At 33.5% G+C, this 16,831-nt stretch overlaps 1 protein-coding gene across 2 annotated transcripts in view; it reads left to right on the top strand.

Annotated features, from left to right (window-relative positions):
* The first annotated feature begins 10,378 nt into the window (after positions 1–10,378).
* LOC131029751 (plant UBX domain-containing protein 1) overlaps positions 10,379–16,831 on the top strand; it is an 80,462-nt gene continuing 74,009 nt past the window's right edge. The window contains exon 1 of one of the 2 annotated variants that reach the window (XM_057960397.1): positions 10,379–10,628. In XM_057960397.1, the coding sequence (XP_057816380.1) occupies positions 10,617–10,628 (12 nt within the window). In that variant the 5' untranslated portion in view covers positions 10,379–10,616. The remainder of the gene's footprint in view (positions 10,629–16,831) is intronic. The other variant, XM_057960396.2, reaches the window with a different exon arrangement.

Here is a 16,831-nt window from a genome sequence, read left to right on the forward strand (position 1 = left end):
TATAGATATATACATATAGTAACATAAGAATGGTATATACATACTGCTTATGAGCTATCCTAAATGACATGGTAAAAATGAGCAGGGGTATACTAATGATATTTTTAAAATTTGCTTACTTTCCTTCTTTGATTGGCTAACACATTTTTTGTTGAGATTTCCACGGTTGTAATGGCCCTTGGAAATAGTAGTTTGAACATAAGATTCAGGTTGAAGGCTAAGAATTCAGAAGCTTAGCTAGAAAAGGTAAATGCAGCGTTCGTAGCATTAAGGCTTCGCCTACCAGGTAAAATGGGACACTGCAAACATGGTAAGGTTTTAAGTTGTTTTTCCTCCATCCTTATACTTGTTTTCTAAAATCCTAGTCCGGAAGTGGTCAGCAAGGACTCCAGAATGTGAGGCATGATTTGAACAGATAATTATTCATTTACCAGGTGATGACTATGGAAACAATATAGTTATCAAGGTTTATGAATTTCCTTTGTCGGATGCCTTTTTAAACTTCCATTTATTGTAGCTTGGGTATTCTCTTATCTTGGTATAATCAGAATGATGGGATATCAAAATAAGAGATATACAAGGCTACAATAACTGTTTGAAGAATGGATCAAGAGTTTTACATTGTGAAAATTGGCTTATGATGCTACTGATAATCTTCCTGTGTGGTAGATGGTTAAAATGTCTTCTTGCAAAAACAAATCACACACAAAGATCAGAAATAATCAGAAGATAACAGTGATATCAAAATATTGATTATGGGATGCTACGACTGTATTATCCACATCAAGCTATTCTTCTACAGCGAAGCCTAGGAATCTATGAATTCCACTAGGAATTTGAAATTGTATTATTCATATCACATATCAATGTAATACTGATCTTATAATAGATCTGGGCGAAACCAGAGGTTTTCTTTCCTCCATTCTTTCCTATCGGTGCCCACATTGAATGGAGGTGTAACATTATTTTTTATCAATAATATTGGCCTCGGCCTTTACTGGAAAAAAAATAAAATAAAAATAAAAATAAAAATAATAATAATAATAATAATAATAATAATAATAATAATAATAATAATAATAATAACAACAAGTCATATCAAGGTCCAAAAAGAGGGTTATGACATCCTTCCCCCCTTAAATTGTGCATCGTCCTGATGCACTAAATATAACCTTAAAAAGAGTTTGTTGATTCATAATGTCTGAAAACAACTGCTACATCTTAATTGTATTTTCCCATGTAGTATTCTATTCATCATATTGATTCCATTGTTCTTTGCATTATCCAACCTTTTTCTTGTGCATTTGTTAATGGTGCCTCTTCAAAACTTTGAATGGCTCTATCGTTCTTTCCCCTGATTCTTAGGAGGATCATTCCTTGCTTCATCAAACCTTAGTGAATAATTTATCCTCTTTGTTGATCATTTCTATCTTAGTTTCCCCTATTATTAATGTATCCATCCCTTAGATTCTTTTTAGGAACTATTCTTTTGATCGTTGTTGAATTGTTGTGTTTCCCTTGAATTCTTGCTTCCCTTTGAATAAATGATTCTTGTTAAAATTCTATCTTGTTATTGCTAAGGCTTGAATTTTCCTTCCTTGTTTTAAAGATTTCTTAAGTATCTCATTCATACCTTCGGGTCCATGTATGTTAAATTTTGCCCCTAAGTTGGTACTTAGCCCCAAAAATGAACTTCTTGATTTGACCCTTTCTCGTACTTTAACAATTTGGCAAACTTATTTCAATATTGTTGAACTATCAAAGCCCCTTATCGAAGATTATGGAATCATGTTGCCTTCTCATCGAAGAATAATCATGATAGCCACCTTTTATGAAATGATGATTAAATTTATCTCATGTGATTATATCCTTATTATGCTCATTTGTTCCTTATTATTAGTCCTCCAACTAGTTGCTTCCCATTAAGTTGATAGGAATCCAAAATTCCTTAGTTGTTTCTCTGTATACACTTAGTTCAAGGTATTTTCCAATCTTCAGCTCCTTCACCAATTTTCTTCCCATCAAACCTATGTGGGTTGATTTTCCTCAAATCCTTATATAGATCCTATATATAATATTCCCTCCTACTATCCATCTCGTTTCCTCAATCATTTCCAAAGTTCTCATTTTCAATCCTACTCCTATTTACTTGATGTTATTTGCCTTGCTCCATGGTCCTACATTGATTGTTCCATGGAGTTGATCTCATCCCTTTGCTTAGTTAATATGTTGATTCTAGTTTTGACTTCTTATTTCATTATTCTCTTAGTCTAGTTGATTTCCATCATTGGTAGCTTCCCTTTGACCCCTAGAAGTGGGGTTATGGTTTCCTCTTCCACTTTCTTTACCTTCTAGGTCTTCTAGAAATTTGAATTTCTTATTTAGTTCTTGATTTAATATATAGCGATTTACCTCTACAACCTCCAACTACTTCCAGGATGCTCTTCAAGATAGCATAAGTTGAAGTGAGCTCAAGGCCTAGACTTGAACCTTTGCTCTAATACCACATGTAGTAACCCACTCCACTCAACCCAAAAATTCTGTCTATTTTTTTTTTTTAAATCACTTATTGTTAATTGTGTTTGATTCAATAACATACTCAGGTACATCTATCCAAATGAGATAGGCATCCATCCAACCGGGATGGGCATCTAACCATATGGGTTAGGCATCTATCCATACGGGACTAGGCATCTAACCATACGGGTTAGGCATCTGTCCATACAGGACAGGAGGTTTCATCTATCCAATCTGGGATAGGCATCTACCCAAATGGGGTAGGCATCTATTCATAAGAATAGGATATGCTATGGCCAGAAACTTTAGACTCATCGGGACCATCTGGGTCCTAAGCCACTCTCTAAAGACTACACTCCCCTACTAGGAATGCATCGAGGTCACCGTCTTTAGGAGTATAAGAAAATAATTAAACAAGCTTCAGTTTCGCCTTAGAATTTGGCCTAAAGCCTCGGGAAGTCAAGCGAATCCATACAGGATTCCTTCTGAGTATGCATTAAATTAATCTTAATCTTCCAATTATCATTATCTGCACCATTTGATTAAAAGACCAAGGAGCTTCAAGAACCAACTACTCACCATAACCAAATCCTAATCCCCATCCCCAAACGCCTGAGTACAAGGGACAACTTCATCCCTAGACTGCCTACATACCCGTTTCGACACGAAATCAAGGCGTAAAGTATGTAGTTCTGGTTTTTAAATATGGTTTAATGTAAATCGTTTGGTGGGTATGCAACCCTTTCTAGGGTCAATGTCCCAGATAGTTTCTCTATGGTTGCTACCCACGATGGTAGCTCTATAGCAAAAAGGCTCAAGGTGGCCTTCTGCTTGTGGCCTAAAACAACTAAGTCCTATTTCCTATCATATGCGTCACCCTTGACCCATTATCATCCACCAAAAATTCATCAAGATAAATAGATTCCAAAAATGTCACACACAACCAACCCTAATGGGGTTTTCCAAGGTTTAACTAAGCGGATGTAAATTTATTTAAGGTTTATCTTTTTAGATTATCGATCCAAAGGGGATTACCCGCCCCGTGGATTTTTAACTTCCAAATGACCCTTATTTCTCCCTGACGTTTTATAGGGATGATGCCACAGACGTCGTTAATGCAACTTTATTAGGCATTAAGTGCAGTAGTTCAACATGACGACATTACCCGTAAGCGTGACCCAGAGGCACCATAGATACCGAACACTGCTAGTTTTTTTTTTGTTTCAACTCCTCTTATTTAGTTGCCTAACTAGGAATTTAACTTATAATTCATGAATCTTAAATGAAGTAATATACTGATACAAAAAAAAAAAAAACTATTATATATAACGAATTATGCTTGAAATTAAAAACTAAGGTATAAATTTTTACGTAATCGAAAAGAACATAAACAAATCAACTACTTGTGAAGAGTATTTTCTTTGAAGAAAAAAAAACTATGATAATAATTGAAACTTGAACTAAAAGCATGAAAGTTACTAATTGCTTGGAAATTATGATACTTGTAAAGATAACTTATGAAAAATGCTTTGAATTACTTGCTAGATATAATTGTTTGGGAACAAAGCCATTACACTTTGTGCACAAATCCTAACACTTGAAAGACACTAAATTGCTTGAAAGAAAATTAAATGATTAAATAGAAGGACTTTGGAAATGAGTTTGACACCTACTTGTTTGAAGGGAAGAACTATAAGCCCAACTAATTCTTCTTTTTGAAGTAACATAATTTTTTTTATCTTTAATTATCTTCTACAAATAATAACCTTACTTTGAATTTGAAACATAATACTTGAAAGATACTAATTTTCTTGAAACTCAATTTGCTTGATAAGGATGAGGATCCAATAATCTAGGACAATTGATTCTAACTTTATTTTGTCTTTAAAAAGAATATGATTACTTGATTTGAGGTTCACAAGATAAGTCAAGTCTTATGTTAAAACAATTTCAGATTTGTTAAAAGTATTTGGTTTTCAATTAAAGCTTACCTTGAATCCTAATTAATATTATGTTCTTACAAAATAGAATGTATCATTAAACTTAATGTTAATTAATTCATCTATATTAGTTGCTTTGCAATATTAATATAATCTCGCCCTTTACTAGTCTTATATGCCTTTGACTACTCATAGATTGATTATCCTCAAATGCCTTGCATACTCTATATGAGGAAATCCTTAACTAACATTAATTCATATTTCTTGAAATACACAAAGGGGTAATTCTGAATCCAAGCACAAATTACTTGAGAGGTAAATTCTTTTAACTTTTTAATACTTACATTAATTTGAAGTACAAAAAAAAATCTGTTTAATGTCTATTAAATAACTTAAATATTTGATATGAATGAGGGGATCTATTTACTACCAGGATTAATTTAAAGTTGACTAGTGATAATTGATGAAAAAGATCCAATACTATGGAATAAGTGTAAGGAGACAATGCTTGAGAATTAACTAAGATTCTAATCTTATGAAAGAAACACTTGCTTGAGAGTAAAAACATCAAGAAACTTCTAGGGGATTATTATTTCTTAAGGGAGTAAGACTATTAAATCAATCCTTTGAAATCAAACAAGTATTCAACTACATGTCTAACCAACATAATTTCATATTACTCGAAAAGTGTAAATTGTTCTGAGGGGACACATAATTACATGGTAGACAAATCCTCTTCTATAAATGTTTGAGATGACTGAGTGTCACAAAGTAATTCCTCTTGGAGATGAACCAGTACTAAGTTTTTTTTTTGTTCTCTTGCTAACTTGAGCAAAAGTTTTACCCATTTTAAATAAGGAATAAGTTTTCCAATGCAGTCATCATTTCCATCATTGAAGCAGGAGGCTAAGATTCCCAATATAAGTTCAATTTGGATTGGAATATTAGCTTAATGTTCTACTTGTTGAAAGGAATAATTACGATCTTAATACTCTAAAAATATTCCCGTTTATATTTATTGGTCGATTAGGGTAAGTAACTTAACCTATAATAAAGATAAGATTAAGAAATTAATTAGTACTTGCTTAAGAATTAACCTTAACTTCCCTATTAAAATAATAACCCCCAAGGTACCAATTACACTCTAATAACTTGAAGGATAGAGAATATAAATTAATTATTTGGATCGCTTAAAAAATAAAGGTTATTTCAACTATTTGATTTGTCTTAATTACAACTTCAAAAAAAATTAAAAAAATAGAAAAAGATAATTAATATCCTAATAAAATTTAATTATATCTATTTAACACATAAATAAATAAATCAATTAATTAATAAATTTTAATTATTAATTTTAATATTTAATACATTAACATTAAGTAGATTTTAAATAAACTTTAAACAAAATTTAAATTTAATTGATCGTATAAAAATACACAGAGATAAATAAAGATGGATATATTTCCAAAATATACAGAGACGGACTTGATCCCTACACACGAAATTCCACTCTCCCCTATCTCACTCAAGTGAATTGGTTCCGAAAGCACCCCGCCAATTGTTGGTGACTTTCACTTCCAACTCGATTCACCGCCTACGTGCCCTTTACGCCTAGTCATAAAATACACAGACACGAATTTATTTTCCAAAATACATAGAGATGATTTTATTTTCCAAAATATATTTCCACTCTTAAAAATTTGTTTTTTTGAAAAAAAAGAAAACAACAAGGAGGAGGATTTCTAAAATCAAAATGACAATATTTATATTTTGAAAGAAAAAAATATACAAGATGAATATATTACAGAGATGAGTTTATTTCCAAAATACACATAAATGAATTTATAAAATATATTTCCACTCTTAAAATCCTTATTTTTTGAAAAAAAAAAGAAAACAGTGAGGAGGATTTCTAAAATAAAAATAAAAATAAAATCAAATGACAATATTTATATTTTGAAAGAAAAAAAAATATTCAGAGATGAATATATTTCCAGATTACACAGAGATGAGTTTATTTCCTAAATACACAAAAATGAATTTATTTTACAAAATATATTTCCACTCTTAAAAATCTAATTTTTTGAAAAAAAAAAAAACAGTGAGGAGGATTTCTAAAATAAAAATTAAATCAAATCAAATGACGATATTTATATTTTGAAAGGAAAAATATACAAAGATGGATATATTTCCAGATTACGCAAAGATGAGTTTATTTCCAAAATACACAATAATGAATTTATTTTACAAAATATATTTCCACTCTTAAAAATCTGATTTTTTGAAAAAAGAAAACAGTAAGGAGGAGGATTTCTAAAAATAAAAATAAAAATAAATCAAATAACAATATTTATACTTTGAAAGGAATCTATTAACAATTTGATTTCCTACATGCAATCAAAAAAACTGAATAGAATTAAAGAAAAAGATTTCTTTGGATGGAAAATAAAATTTATTATGTGAATTGGATTTAATCTACCAAGCAAATCTGAAAGAGACAAAACGAGATTTCTTTTGAAAATATAAAATTTCATATATGCAAAAATTTGAAAAAGATGAGGAGATTTCTTTTGAAAGAAAAACCAAGCAAGAGAATTAGCAAGAGGGAAACCTGGATTCGAAAGAAGGATCTTGATGCTGAATCCTCACGTATTCCATCTAACCTTATTTAATCCATGCCTTGCAGCCTGGTGGAGATCTTCCACAACCTTCCTAAAACCCTGCAATATCTCTACGAATTTCTCCTACCACTAATATGATATTAAAACAAAAAAAAATTCCAAGATTTTTCTATCACAAGAAAAAAATAAACATATTCCCCCTCTTCTTTTTTCAAAATTTTAGCATACATTATATAGAAAAGGTGCACCATTTCCACTTTCGAAAGCATTAATTGAAATTAGAGATTCTTTTTCCAAATTTGTCTTCATGCAAAATTGATTGATAGGATAGTGGGGGTTACATGCATATTAAATTTGAATTTGAAATTCTTTCATGCAAGATTTATTTTCTCCTACGACATGTGCTCGATTAATATGTTGAATAAATAAATTTATGTCCTTATGAGTGAGTCACCACTTATTAATTCTTCTTTTAAAATAAATTATGCCCTTATTCAATTTCCATCAAGAAATATAAACTTCCAAATAGGTTTACGACCTCGAGAGTGTGTCACCACTATTTAATTATTATTTGTATTTAATATAGCTTCACACCCATTCTATTTATCATTTACTAACATTAATCATGAAATTCAAAACAATAATAATAAGCAGTAGTGATAACAACAACAACAACAACAACAACAACAACAACAACAACAACAACAACAACAACAACAACAACAACAACAACAACAACAATAATAATAAGGTCCAAAAAGAGGGTTATGACAAATTCATTCAGACAGTTTATGATATAAACATTTAGCAGATCTCATAAGAAACAGTAATTGACAGATTTACTAAAGGGGGTAAGTTTAAAAACTGTCTCACAAATCATACATTAAGTCCTAGAGAAATATAAGACTCTATAGCCCAAATAACAGGAAAGACACTGGTCATTCACAAATCATAACTTTTTACCATATCAATTACCTTTACATTAAAGCAATAGGACTAGTTGAGTAGGACATATAAAATCAGTTAGCAGTAGTGTAAACATATAAATTTTAAGTACAAAGATCAAATAGCTTTCACAACAACAATTTTGGAGTTATCTAAAAGCCACCTATCCTAGGAACCTATGCCATTCTGAGGTAGGGGAGAATTTAGATCAAGATACTCAATCTACTATAAAAAACATTAGTCATCGAAAGACACTAGTGAATAGGTATACTAGCCTAGGTCTTGCAGAGCCTAAAGTGAGGGAGTTAGTAACCAAATAGGTTCACTCTATAAGTTGGCCAAGTCAAATTGGAGAGTTTGATCATAGGAGTTGGCATTTCCTTAGAACCTATCTAATCTATTGATTTGAGATCCAACACCTCCGATATAAGATCAGATTCAGGTTCAAAGTCTTCTTCCCATTCCGAGGAGGAAGACTCAATTTCACCATCTTCCAATTCAATACCCATCGAAGAGAAAATCTTATCTCCCATCTCCCCCAGATTTCTAATAGCGTCCTTTTCATGAGTGTGAATTTTGCATTCTTCAATAACCAACTGACTCCCAGTCACAAGAGGAGAGGGTGGTAGCGACTCCGCCAGTTTAGTTTCAATATCCGCCTATAAGGTTTTAGTCTTTTCCAGAAGCATGAGAAGATCTTGTTAGCTTTCACTTTGATTAGAGGAGGGAGGAGCTATGTTCAAAGGAGTTGCCTCAGTCAATGAAATATTCTCATGTTCATGAATTTCGTTACAAAAATCCGCCCCAGTGTCAGTGGAGATAGGAGGTTCTAGTTGCAGATTTTCTTCAACGGGAAATTGCATACATGAATAACTTCTCTGTATCGTAGCCGAAACATCACAACCTAAGCCGGTGTGATCCAAAGAGAAGCATCTAGGGCAAATATGCAACTGATCTTCTCTATCAATCTTTTGTATCCAAAACTTCCCAGCCCCAATAATTTTAACTTCATCGGGGATCTTGGTGATTTGATTTGTGCAAATGCATATTCTGAGGAAGCTTCCCCATATTTTGTCCTCCAAAATGTCATCAACCGATACAAATGTGCCAAGATCTTTGCATATATCCTTAATGACATCAATATGCCAGTAATCTGAGGGACAGTTGTAAAATCTTAACCATACCTTACGGTTCGATAATACATGAGTCCGGGGATTGAAATTGGGTTGCCATTCAATGATGTGAACTTCAATTCCATCCAAGATATATGCACCTTTGTTTTTAGCTTGCCATTTCTCCTCATTACTCATAAATTCGATCATATAGAAGTCATTTGGGAGAAAATTGATGTTAATATCCTTTCCCCATTATGCTCTACACCAGGATTCAAAGTTACCCTTAACCCGTTTTCCACCACCCCACTTGATGAAAAAGCAAAACTCAAGCAGATTCGATCTAGTAGAATCAATTTTGTTTTGATCCAAAAATATAGTAGGTCTTGAAGTTTTTATTACCAGTTTATGATGACGGGGAAAGGTTCGTCCTCGGAAATCAGTGTTTCCCACTCGATCCAAACAAGGGTTCCGATTTTTAGGATGAAAGTTGGATCTCCAAAACTTGGCATGGTCCGCCCTAGAGTTGTCTTGCCTGAAGCGCCCATTCCGCAATTGGAAATTACCACGAGATTTCAGAGGGACCAAATTGGGTTTAGAATGTGGATTGCCTCGCTCGATTGCCGCACCAGGGATGCTAGATTCCGACGAAGGTTGCTAGTTTCGAGGTAACTCGAAAGCAGGATACTTGGCCTTGCGAAACCAACCTTTGTTATTCCAGATGAAACCATTTTCCTTCCATTTAAGCGGGTCAATAGGGCACTGGTTGCCACTTGAGTACGGATTTCCATAATTCATCCGCGGTCTGGAATATCTGTCTCCATGGAAAATGTTTTTTCTCCCAAAATTAGCCGGTTTCTGAGAGGGTTGAAACCTACCTGCTTCAATGGGAAAGGCAATATCTGCTTCATCGCTCCATGAACCAATCTTTGGGGTGACTTTGTTTTGATTAGGAATCTTCGCAGCCTGCACGCCCAAACTTCGCATATTGACATCCCTGCTCCGGCTGTCACTGTCGCTTCTGCTGCCTTCAAACGCCACCATTTCGCTAAAATAATATAATTAATTTAAAATTTTTATATATATTATTAATTATATATTTTATTGACAACTAATTTTTTTTTAAAACGTCAAATTAAAGATTTTGAAATGACCAAACCGTCATACAAATTTCATTTGATAGGTGACCGTCAAATTTCAGTATCTATATTAGATTGCTAATTTAGGCTAAATTATTCGTTACGTACTCCATATATAAATTCGAACTGCAAAAGAGCAGCGTTTTTTAAAATTCAATTGGGCAATTTGAACTGTTTATAGTTTTTTCGCAATATTGTGTCGACTGCGAACCCCTTGGTCTGCTTGGCTTCGGTTGTACAAACATCTGAATCTGTTTTACTTGTCATATCATTGCAATTGAAACAAACCCAAACAAGCCTTCTTCCCCAATTGGAGTAGCAAGAGGCACATAATCTGTAAGCATGGATGCACAGGTACACAATTTCGGCGCTTCTTAAATACAATCTTCTGTAGACATTTAAAGCCCAATGAGTGAAATTTGTATTCAAAGAGGCCTGTAGCATCACATCGATTCGTTATTGCCTATATGAAGTTCAGATATAAACCCCTCAATGACTGGATCACATCTGAATCACTCTCATGCCGTAGGGAGGGATGCTAATAGATGGATACCTTATACTACTGGACTTGGTTTACCTACTTGGGGCTATGTTAGTCCATCAAGTTCATACCCTCAAGCCAATGGTCCAAGTGTTTAGATTATTTGGAATGCTATTTGAAGGCATTGACAAGAGGGTTAGTTCATAACTTGTGAATTAAGTGATCTATTAATGGGTTTGATATATTGATTTCACGCAAATTGTTCATTTTTAATTCTTTTTCGAAGTCACATCAATCAACTCTTTCAAATAATTAGTAGGGCCTTTTTATTTTGATGTTTCTTAATCTCCTAACTTGGCGGACGATAAGCGACTGGTAGTTTTTTGCTTGAGATACCCTGGCTTTAAATGTGTGCAGAGGTAGACTGTGATATGCTTCAAGTTTTGCATTTCTTTCTGCGGTAAATTGCATTGATTTTGTTGAAAAAAGGTGCCCTCTCATTGCATTGATTTTGTGGAAGAAAGATGACCTTATATTACATTTTAGAGTCTATTTCACAATTCGGTAACATTAGTTTTTGTAGAAGAAGGATGTTCTTTTTTTACATATAGAGTTATAATATAGTAATTCACCATAGTTTCCTGAACAAGGATTTGTCAAAAGCCGATTCCACCTAGCGTTTTTGAGTTGGATATCATATGGTGTGAGGGAAACAAGTGCCTGGTTTGGAACCTAGGTCATCATTGTGATTAGTGTCTCATTTTACCATCCCACTACAGCCTGACAGATAATTACATTTTAGTATTTGAAAAGATTGGTTGAAGATTTTCATGAAGACTGTCTTCATTATCCTACTTTATCTCCAGAGTTGAGTTTTCAAAGGATGCTACTACTTTTCACTCAGGTATTTGAGTTTGTGTAAAGTCAGGATTGTGCTTTTTCTGCCCCCTGTAAACAATTAAGCATACTCAGGAGCTGCCTGGGTTTATATGGGAGATTTGGTCATTTTTATAATAGTTGATTGTAGTACAGCATGATTATGTCCTTGAATTTGGATGCAACTACAATTTATAATGCTTAAATTTCTTGTTGTGACTTTCCAATGAAGTTGTTCTTTTTCATAGTATATACGACTGCTTTTAATTTATTTTTTATTTGCTTCACTTTTGAATTCAAATCTGCAAAGAATTTAAAGGTCCTCTTTCATATGCTTTTCTTCAAAATCCCAGGCATGGCTTGCTGGTGCAAGGATTTCTCACATTTGTTAACAGGTGATTGTATTGACAACTTATAGAGTTGTATCAATTCCTTGATTGTTTCTCTGCTGGTAAACCTTAAACACATAGTTTTTGTTGCAGTTTTTCTGGTGATGTCATTTCCCATTTGCATTGCCCTCGTGACACACTCCATCCTTTCCATGGTACATCTGTGTTTCAACTTATATTTTAATTCACTAAAGTGAATTATGAACTTGTGAATAGTACATTCTATTGAAATTGTGCTTGTTCAGTAGTTGACTGGAATTGACTAGTGTGAGGTGTACACTGAGCTGTTCTGTAATCATAGACATTGCAGCTGCGTTCTTATCACCTATTTTGTTGCTCTTACCTTAAGTCCAGGTTCTATGCATCATAGTTTTTTATTTTTGAAGAAATGTGTTAAACCCATATGAAAATTTCCCATGATGTGTTTAATTTAATATCAAGCTAAACCCTTTCCTTTTCGGCATGTTTTAGAGTTTGGTCTCACTTGTCAGTGAGGTTTTTGTTGTTTTGCCATTTCTTCTTTATGTCTTTGCAGATTGATGGAAAAGGTTTTTGAATGCATTTGGGATAGCATAGAACCAAGGCCAATTAATGCCAAAACTCAGTAAGACCAGTGGTTTCTATGTGAAGGAGGTGATAATACTTATTTTAAATGAAATGTTGGTGCCATGAAGCTGAATGTGTGCCCAGCAACAGGGCATAATAAACAAGACCTTTTAAGTCAAAAATAAAATCTGCAAGTGCATAGGAATGGTGAGTCCTGGGGCATAAGGCATGTGCCTAAAGCTACCAAAACAAGTGTAAAAAACAAACAAGATTTGCAATCTTCATTCTGAGTTGCGTGCCAGCATGTGGGGATGTTGTATTTCATGGTAGGGTTTTTTGACCATATTCTGAGGCACGTGCTCAATTGATAGCCAACTGAGTTGTTTATGTAAGGGTTGACTATGTATAAAGATAGCTAGGACCAGTGTTTATAGGCATGATTTTTCAAAGGTGAGTTTATCTATTTTTGGCTGGGTAATTCAGTTAAAGACAAAATCAGCTTTAGTATTTCTAAGGACAGGAGAAAACAAAATCTCAAAATAGCTTTTGATCACTCATAAATAGACCTTCATTACGATTACTTCTAGGTTCTTTCAAAGGTAGCTGGGTTTTGGATTTGTAGGCATTTCTGTTGAAGATTTTATTTGTTCAGAACCTTCACTCAATTTTTGTTTTTAGCAGGGGTGTCCATACTGTGTGGTTTATCTTTATCATTGCAGGGTTTTCATAGTTCGTGACAGTGGCAATTATCTTTTGAAGAAGTCTTCATCATTTCAGTTGTATCATCAGCACCTGTCATCAATTTTTCCCAGATGGGTGTCTGATTTCAGCAGGCCAAATACATTGATTTCAAGGCAGCACCTAGGGTATTTGTGATTCATTTTCGGTCCTTATCTACATTAAAACACTCAGCTGTTCGACCTCTTAAAATTATTTAAATTTCAGTCATCATTGAAAGAGTGATCTTATTGAGCTTTCAATGGTATATTTTATTTATCATATCGCAGTGCGCAGCAACAATTATATTGATTTAATAATGAGGGTTTTTCTCTATTTTCACAATGTCTTACATCCTTAAAAAAATGGACTTTTACATGTGCTGAGTGCCTAAGTTTTTAAAGACATTTTTCAGTTCTTATACTTTTGTTTTATCACCATCTCAGTGAGCTTACAAATGAATATCAGCATTTGACAAAAGTCATATGGGAGGTTATAGCATTGTCACAATCCTCATGGTGTTTCATTCACCACAAGAGCAAATAGTTGCCAGGTCTCAACTATGCCAAATCCATCATTTAATGACCACTTTCAGATTTTAGGTAGTGGAGGTGTTCATTAACCAAAAAACAAAAATAAAAATAACAAGGTGTCAGCATATATAGCTTTGCCATAGGGAAAGATGAATTTTGATGTGTTTGAGGGTTTTCAGAGTATTAAGGTTACATGTTTGAGTTAACATTTGATACATAGGTTGATAGAGAAGGGTTTCAGTTTCAAGACATCAAATTTGATTTTCAAGGTTTCAATTCTTCAAAGCAAATTACCAAAGTTTCAAGGTTTTGCTTCATTAGAGGAGTTGCCATTTCAAACAAGGACTTAATCAGAGTCATCACTTCAGCGCCGCTTGTTAGTAGTGTATTTATTGCTGGAGCTATTCATAGCTCATGCTATTTTTGAGCTGTCATCATTTTCAAGGAAATGGGCACACTGTGAGAAGTCTATTATTAATGTCTATTCATAGATAGGCTATTTTTAGACAACCTTACATAAGCTCTATTGTAAGTTTGTAGTTATCTGGGAGTCTAACTGAAGATTGCCCGAGTTAGAGTTTAGTATCAGTGAACAAAATTGTGTAATAAGCTTGCGTTGCATGCGAGCAATCTATTCTTAGGGTAGAAATCGTAGTTAGATTTTTTTTTCATGTAATAGTTTTATAAACATTATATATAAGTGCTTTGGGTATTTAATTTATTCTTTTTTTCAATGTCATTCAATAAAATTCAGTATGCCTATTTTGCTGTTGAAATTGTTGTTGAAATTTTACGTCTTTTGTTTATTGTGCTTTTATCATTATGAGTTGAATATTCCTTAACAACTGTTGGAAGCTATGTATCTTAAGTTGGTTGTAGTAGCTTTGAATGCAATTAGTATGTTTAGCTCATAGTATCTAATTTAAGTGTAATCAATTTTTTTTTAGTTGCAAGCTTTGTATTGCAGGTTGTAATGAAGTGGTTTTTTAATCTTTGCATGTCATTCCCCACGTCTGATCGACTAAGTCTTGTGTATGGTTTAAATCAATGTTATCTTATTTGTTCTTGCACTACTCAGTCGTTGCCTTTATCTGAATAGTGCAAGCATGTAATTATTGTAGGGTTTATTTATAGTTGAAAAACATAAAGACCTTTTGCCTTGAGTTGAAGTGCATATCAGCCTTTTGCCTAAAGTGAACCAAAAAAGAGCCACCTTTACTTTTGTTGGCTATGCATGATCCACCCCGAAAAACACAATTGTAATACTTTTGCTCAAGTGCATATTGTCTGGATTAGGTTTTTATCTATTTTCTTTTGTTTACAAGAAGCTTCCAGCAACAGATATTTGGAGTGGGGCCATATGCTAGAAATTAGTGGGTCTTGGCAAATCGGCTTTAGTTGGGAGCTGTATCTTAGTGTGACTTGGTACAATGAGGCAAACGAGGGTCATGTGCGTCAAAGATAAGACTTCCTCAATTTCGTGGGCCCTGCTCACTATTTAGTAGGAACAAGTTAACCCCACATTTGTTTCTTGGCATAGTTTTATTTTAGTTTTTATTGTGCCTTGTTTTCAAAATTGCATAGTTGTTCTTTGTAAGTCAGGGTTGAGAGGTTCAGTGCTATGAAACCATGATTAAGCTTTAGGAAAACTTTCAAGACATTCTGGACATGGAAACTCAAGGGTTTTCAGCAGATAAAACCCTTGACCCAATGGAAAACATACACCCAAAAACCATAAGGCCAGTGATATATGTAATGTCCCCTTTTGGGATATACCTCATTTTGCCCAAAAATACAATTCCAAAAAATGCAATTCATTTACAAATAGAATTCTATAATAAAATTACATAATAGTTATCCCAATTTAGAGAAAATCCTAATTTAGGTCTTATAAACAATTTTAATTAACATCAAAGCATTAATATGAAGAATCTATGATCGTATACAAATAATCTATATTAAAATCAAAGTATCCTAAAATCATTCATATCTATTTCATAGCTTATTCCAATAGTCAACCATATTAGGAATCTGATGGAAAAGCTTGATAGGATGCTGGGAGATTGTCTTTCTCAACCAAGTACAAGGGCACCGAATGAATCTCCAATCCATTCGGCCCCTTGGCCCACAAGTGTGGCAGGACCTCCAGTCCATCCATCTTGGGGTGGCGTACTTTGATGAGAGAAGACTGGTATTGCCGCATCTTCCTATTTGCAAAACATTTCACATTGATTCCAAACATGGCTGCTGATGGAAATCAGGTAAATAAATACTTATCCTATATTTCTTGTTGGATTGGCAATTTAGTCATATAAGTAAGACATAAAAGCTTCTTATCAGATTCATGTGAAATAAATAAATAAATACAATAATACTTGCATACCAATTATTTTTTTGTTAAACTTAATATCATAGACTGCTTTTCTTAATTTAGAACTCAGGTTTATTTCTGTTTTTTTCTCCAATTCAAACTTGATTATTCTTTTTTCTGCTGAATCCATTCATTCCTTGATGCTCATAATTGAGTCTCATCTCACCTTTTATATCTTTCACTGTGGGAGGGAAAAGTCACACCTTTTATTAACATCACATCCTTTACAAGGAATAAATCCCTTAACTATTAATTGCTGCCTTTTACATGTTGTTTGTTGTCCCATAATAATCCCAGTCGGCCCTCTTAAAATAATTGCAGCCATTTTTTAATTCTTTTATTCTGGGTCGGCCTTGAACGGGTTGCTATTATCACCTTAAATATAATAATTATATTTTTTCCTTTCACTGGTCAGCCTTGTTATCATTTCCTTGAATGAGCTTGGCCTCCCTTAATTTGTTATTGCCCAATATCAGTACAAATAGAAGCTGCGATTTTAAGGGTTTGCTAATGGATGCGATTTCTGTAAAAGCAATGTTTTCATGGTGGGGCATGACAGTCCGCCCTTCCCAAGATTGCTTTTCCTCAAGCAATGTCAGTTTTAATCCATCAAACTGAATTATTTTGCCCATGATATGATCAAA

The sequence above is a fragment of the Cryptomeria japonica genome, chromosome 9 (assembly GCF_030272615.1).
Source record: "Cryptomeria japonica chromosome 9, Sugi_1.0, whole genome shotgun sequence".
NCBI lineage: Eukaryota > Viridiplantae > Streptophyta > Pinopsida > Cupressales > Cupressaceae > Cryptomeria > Cryptomeria japonica.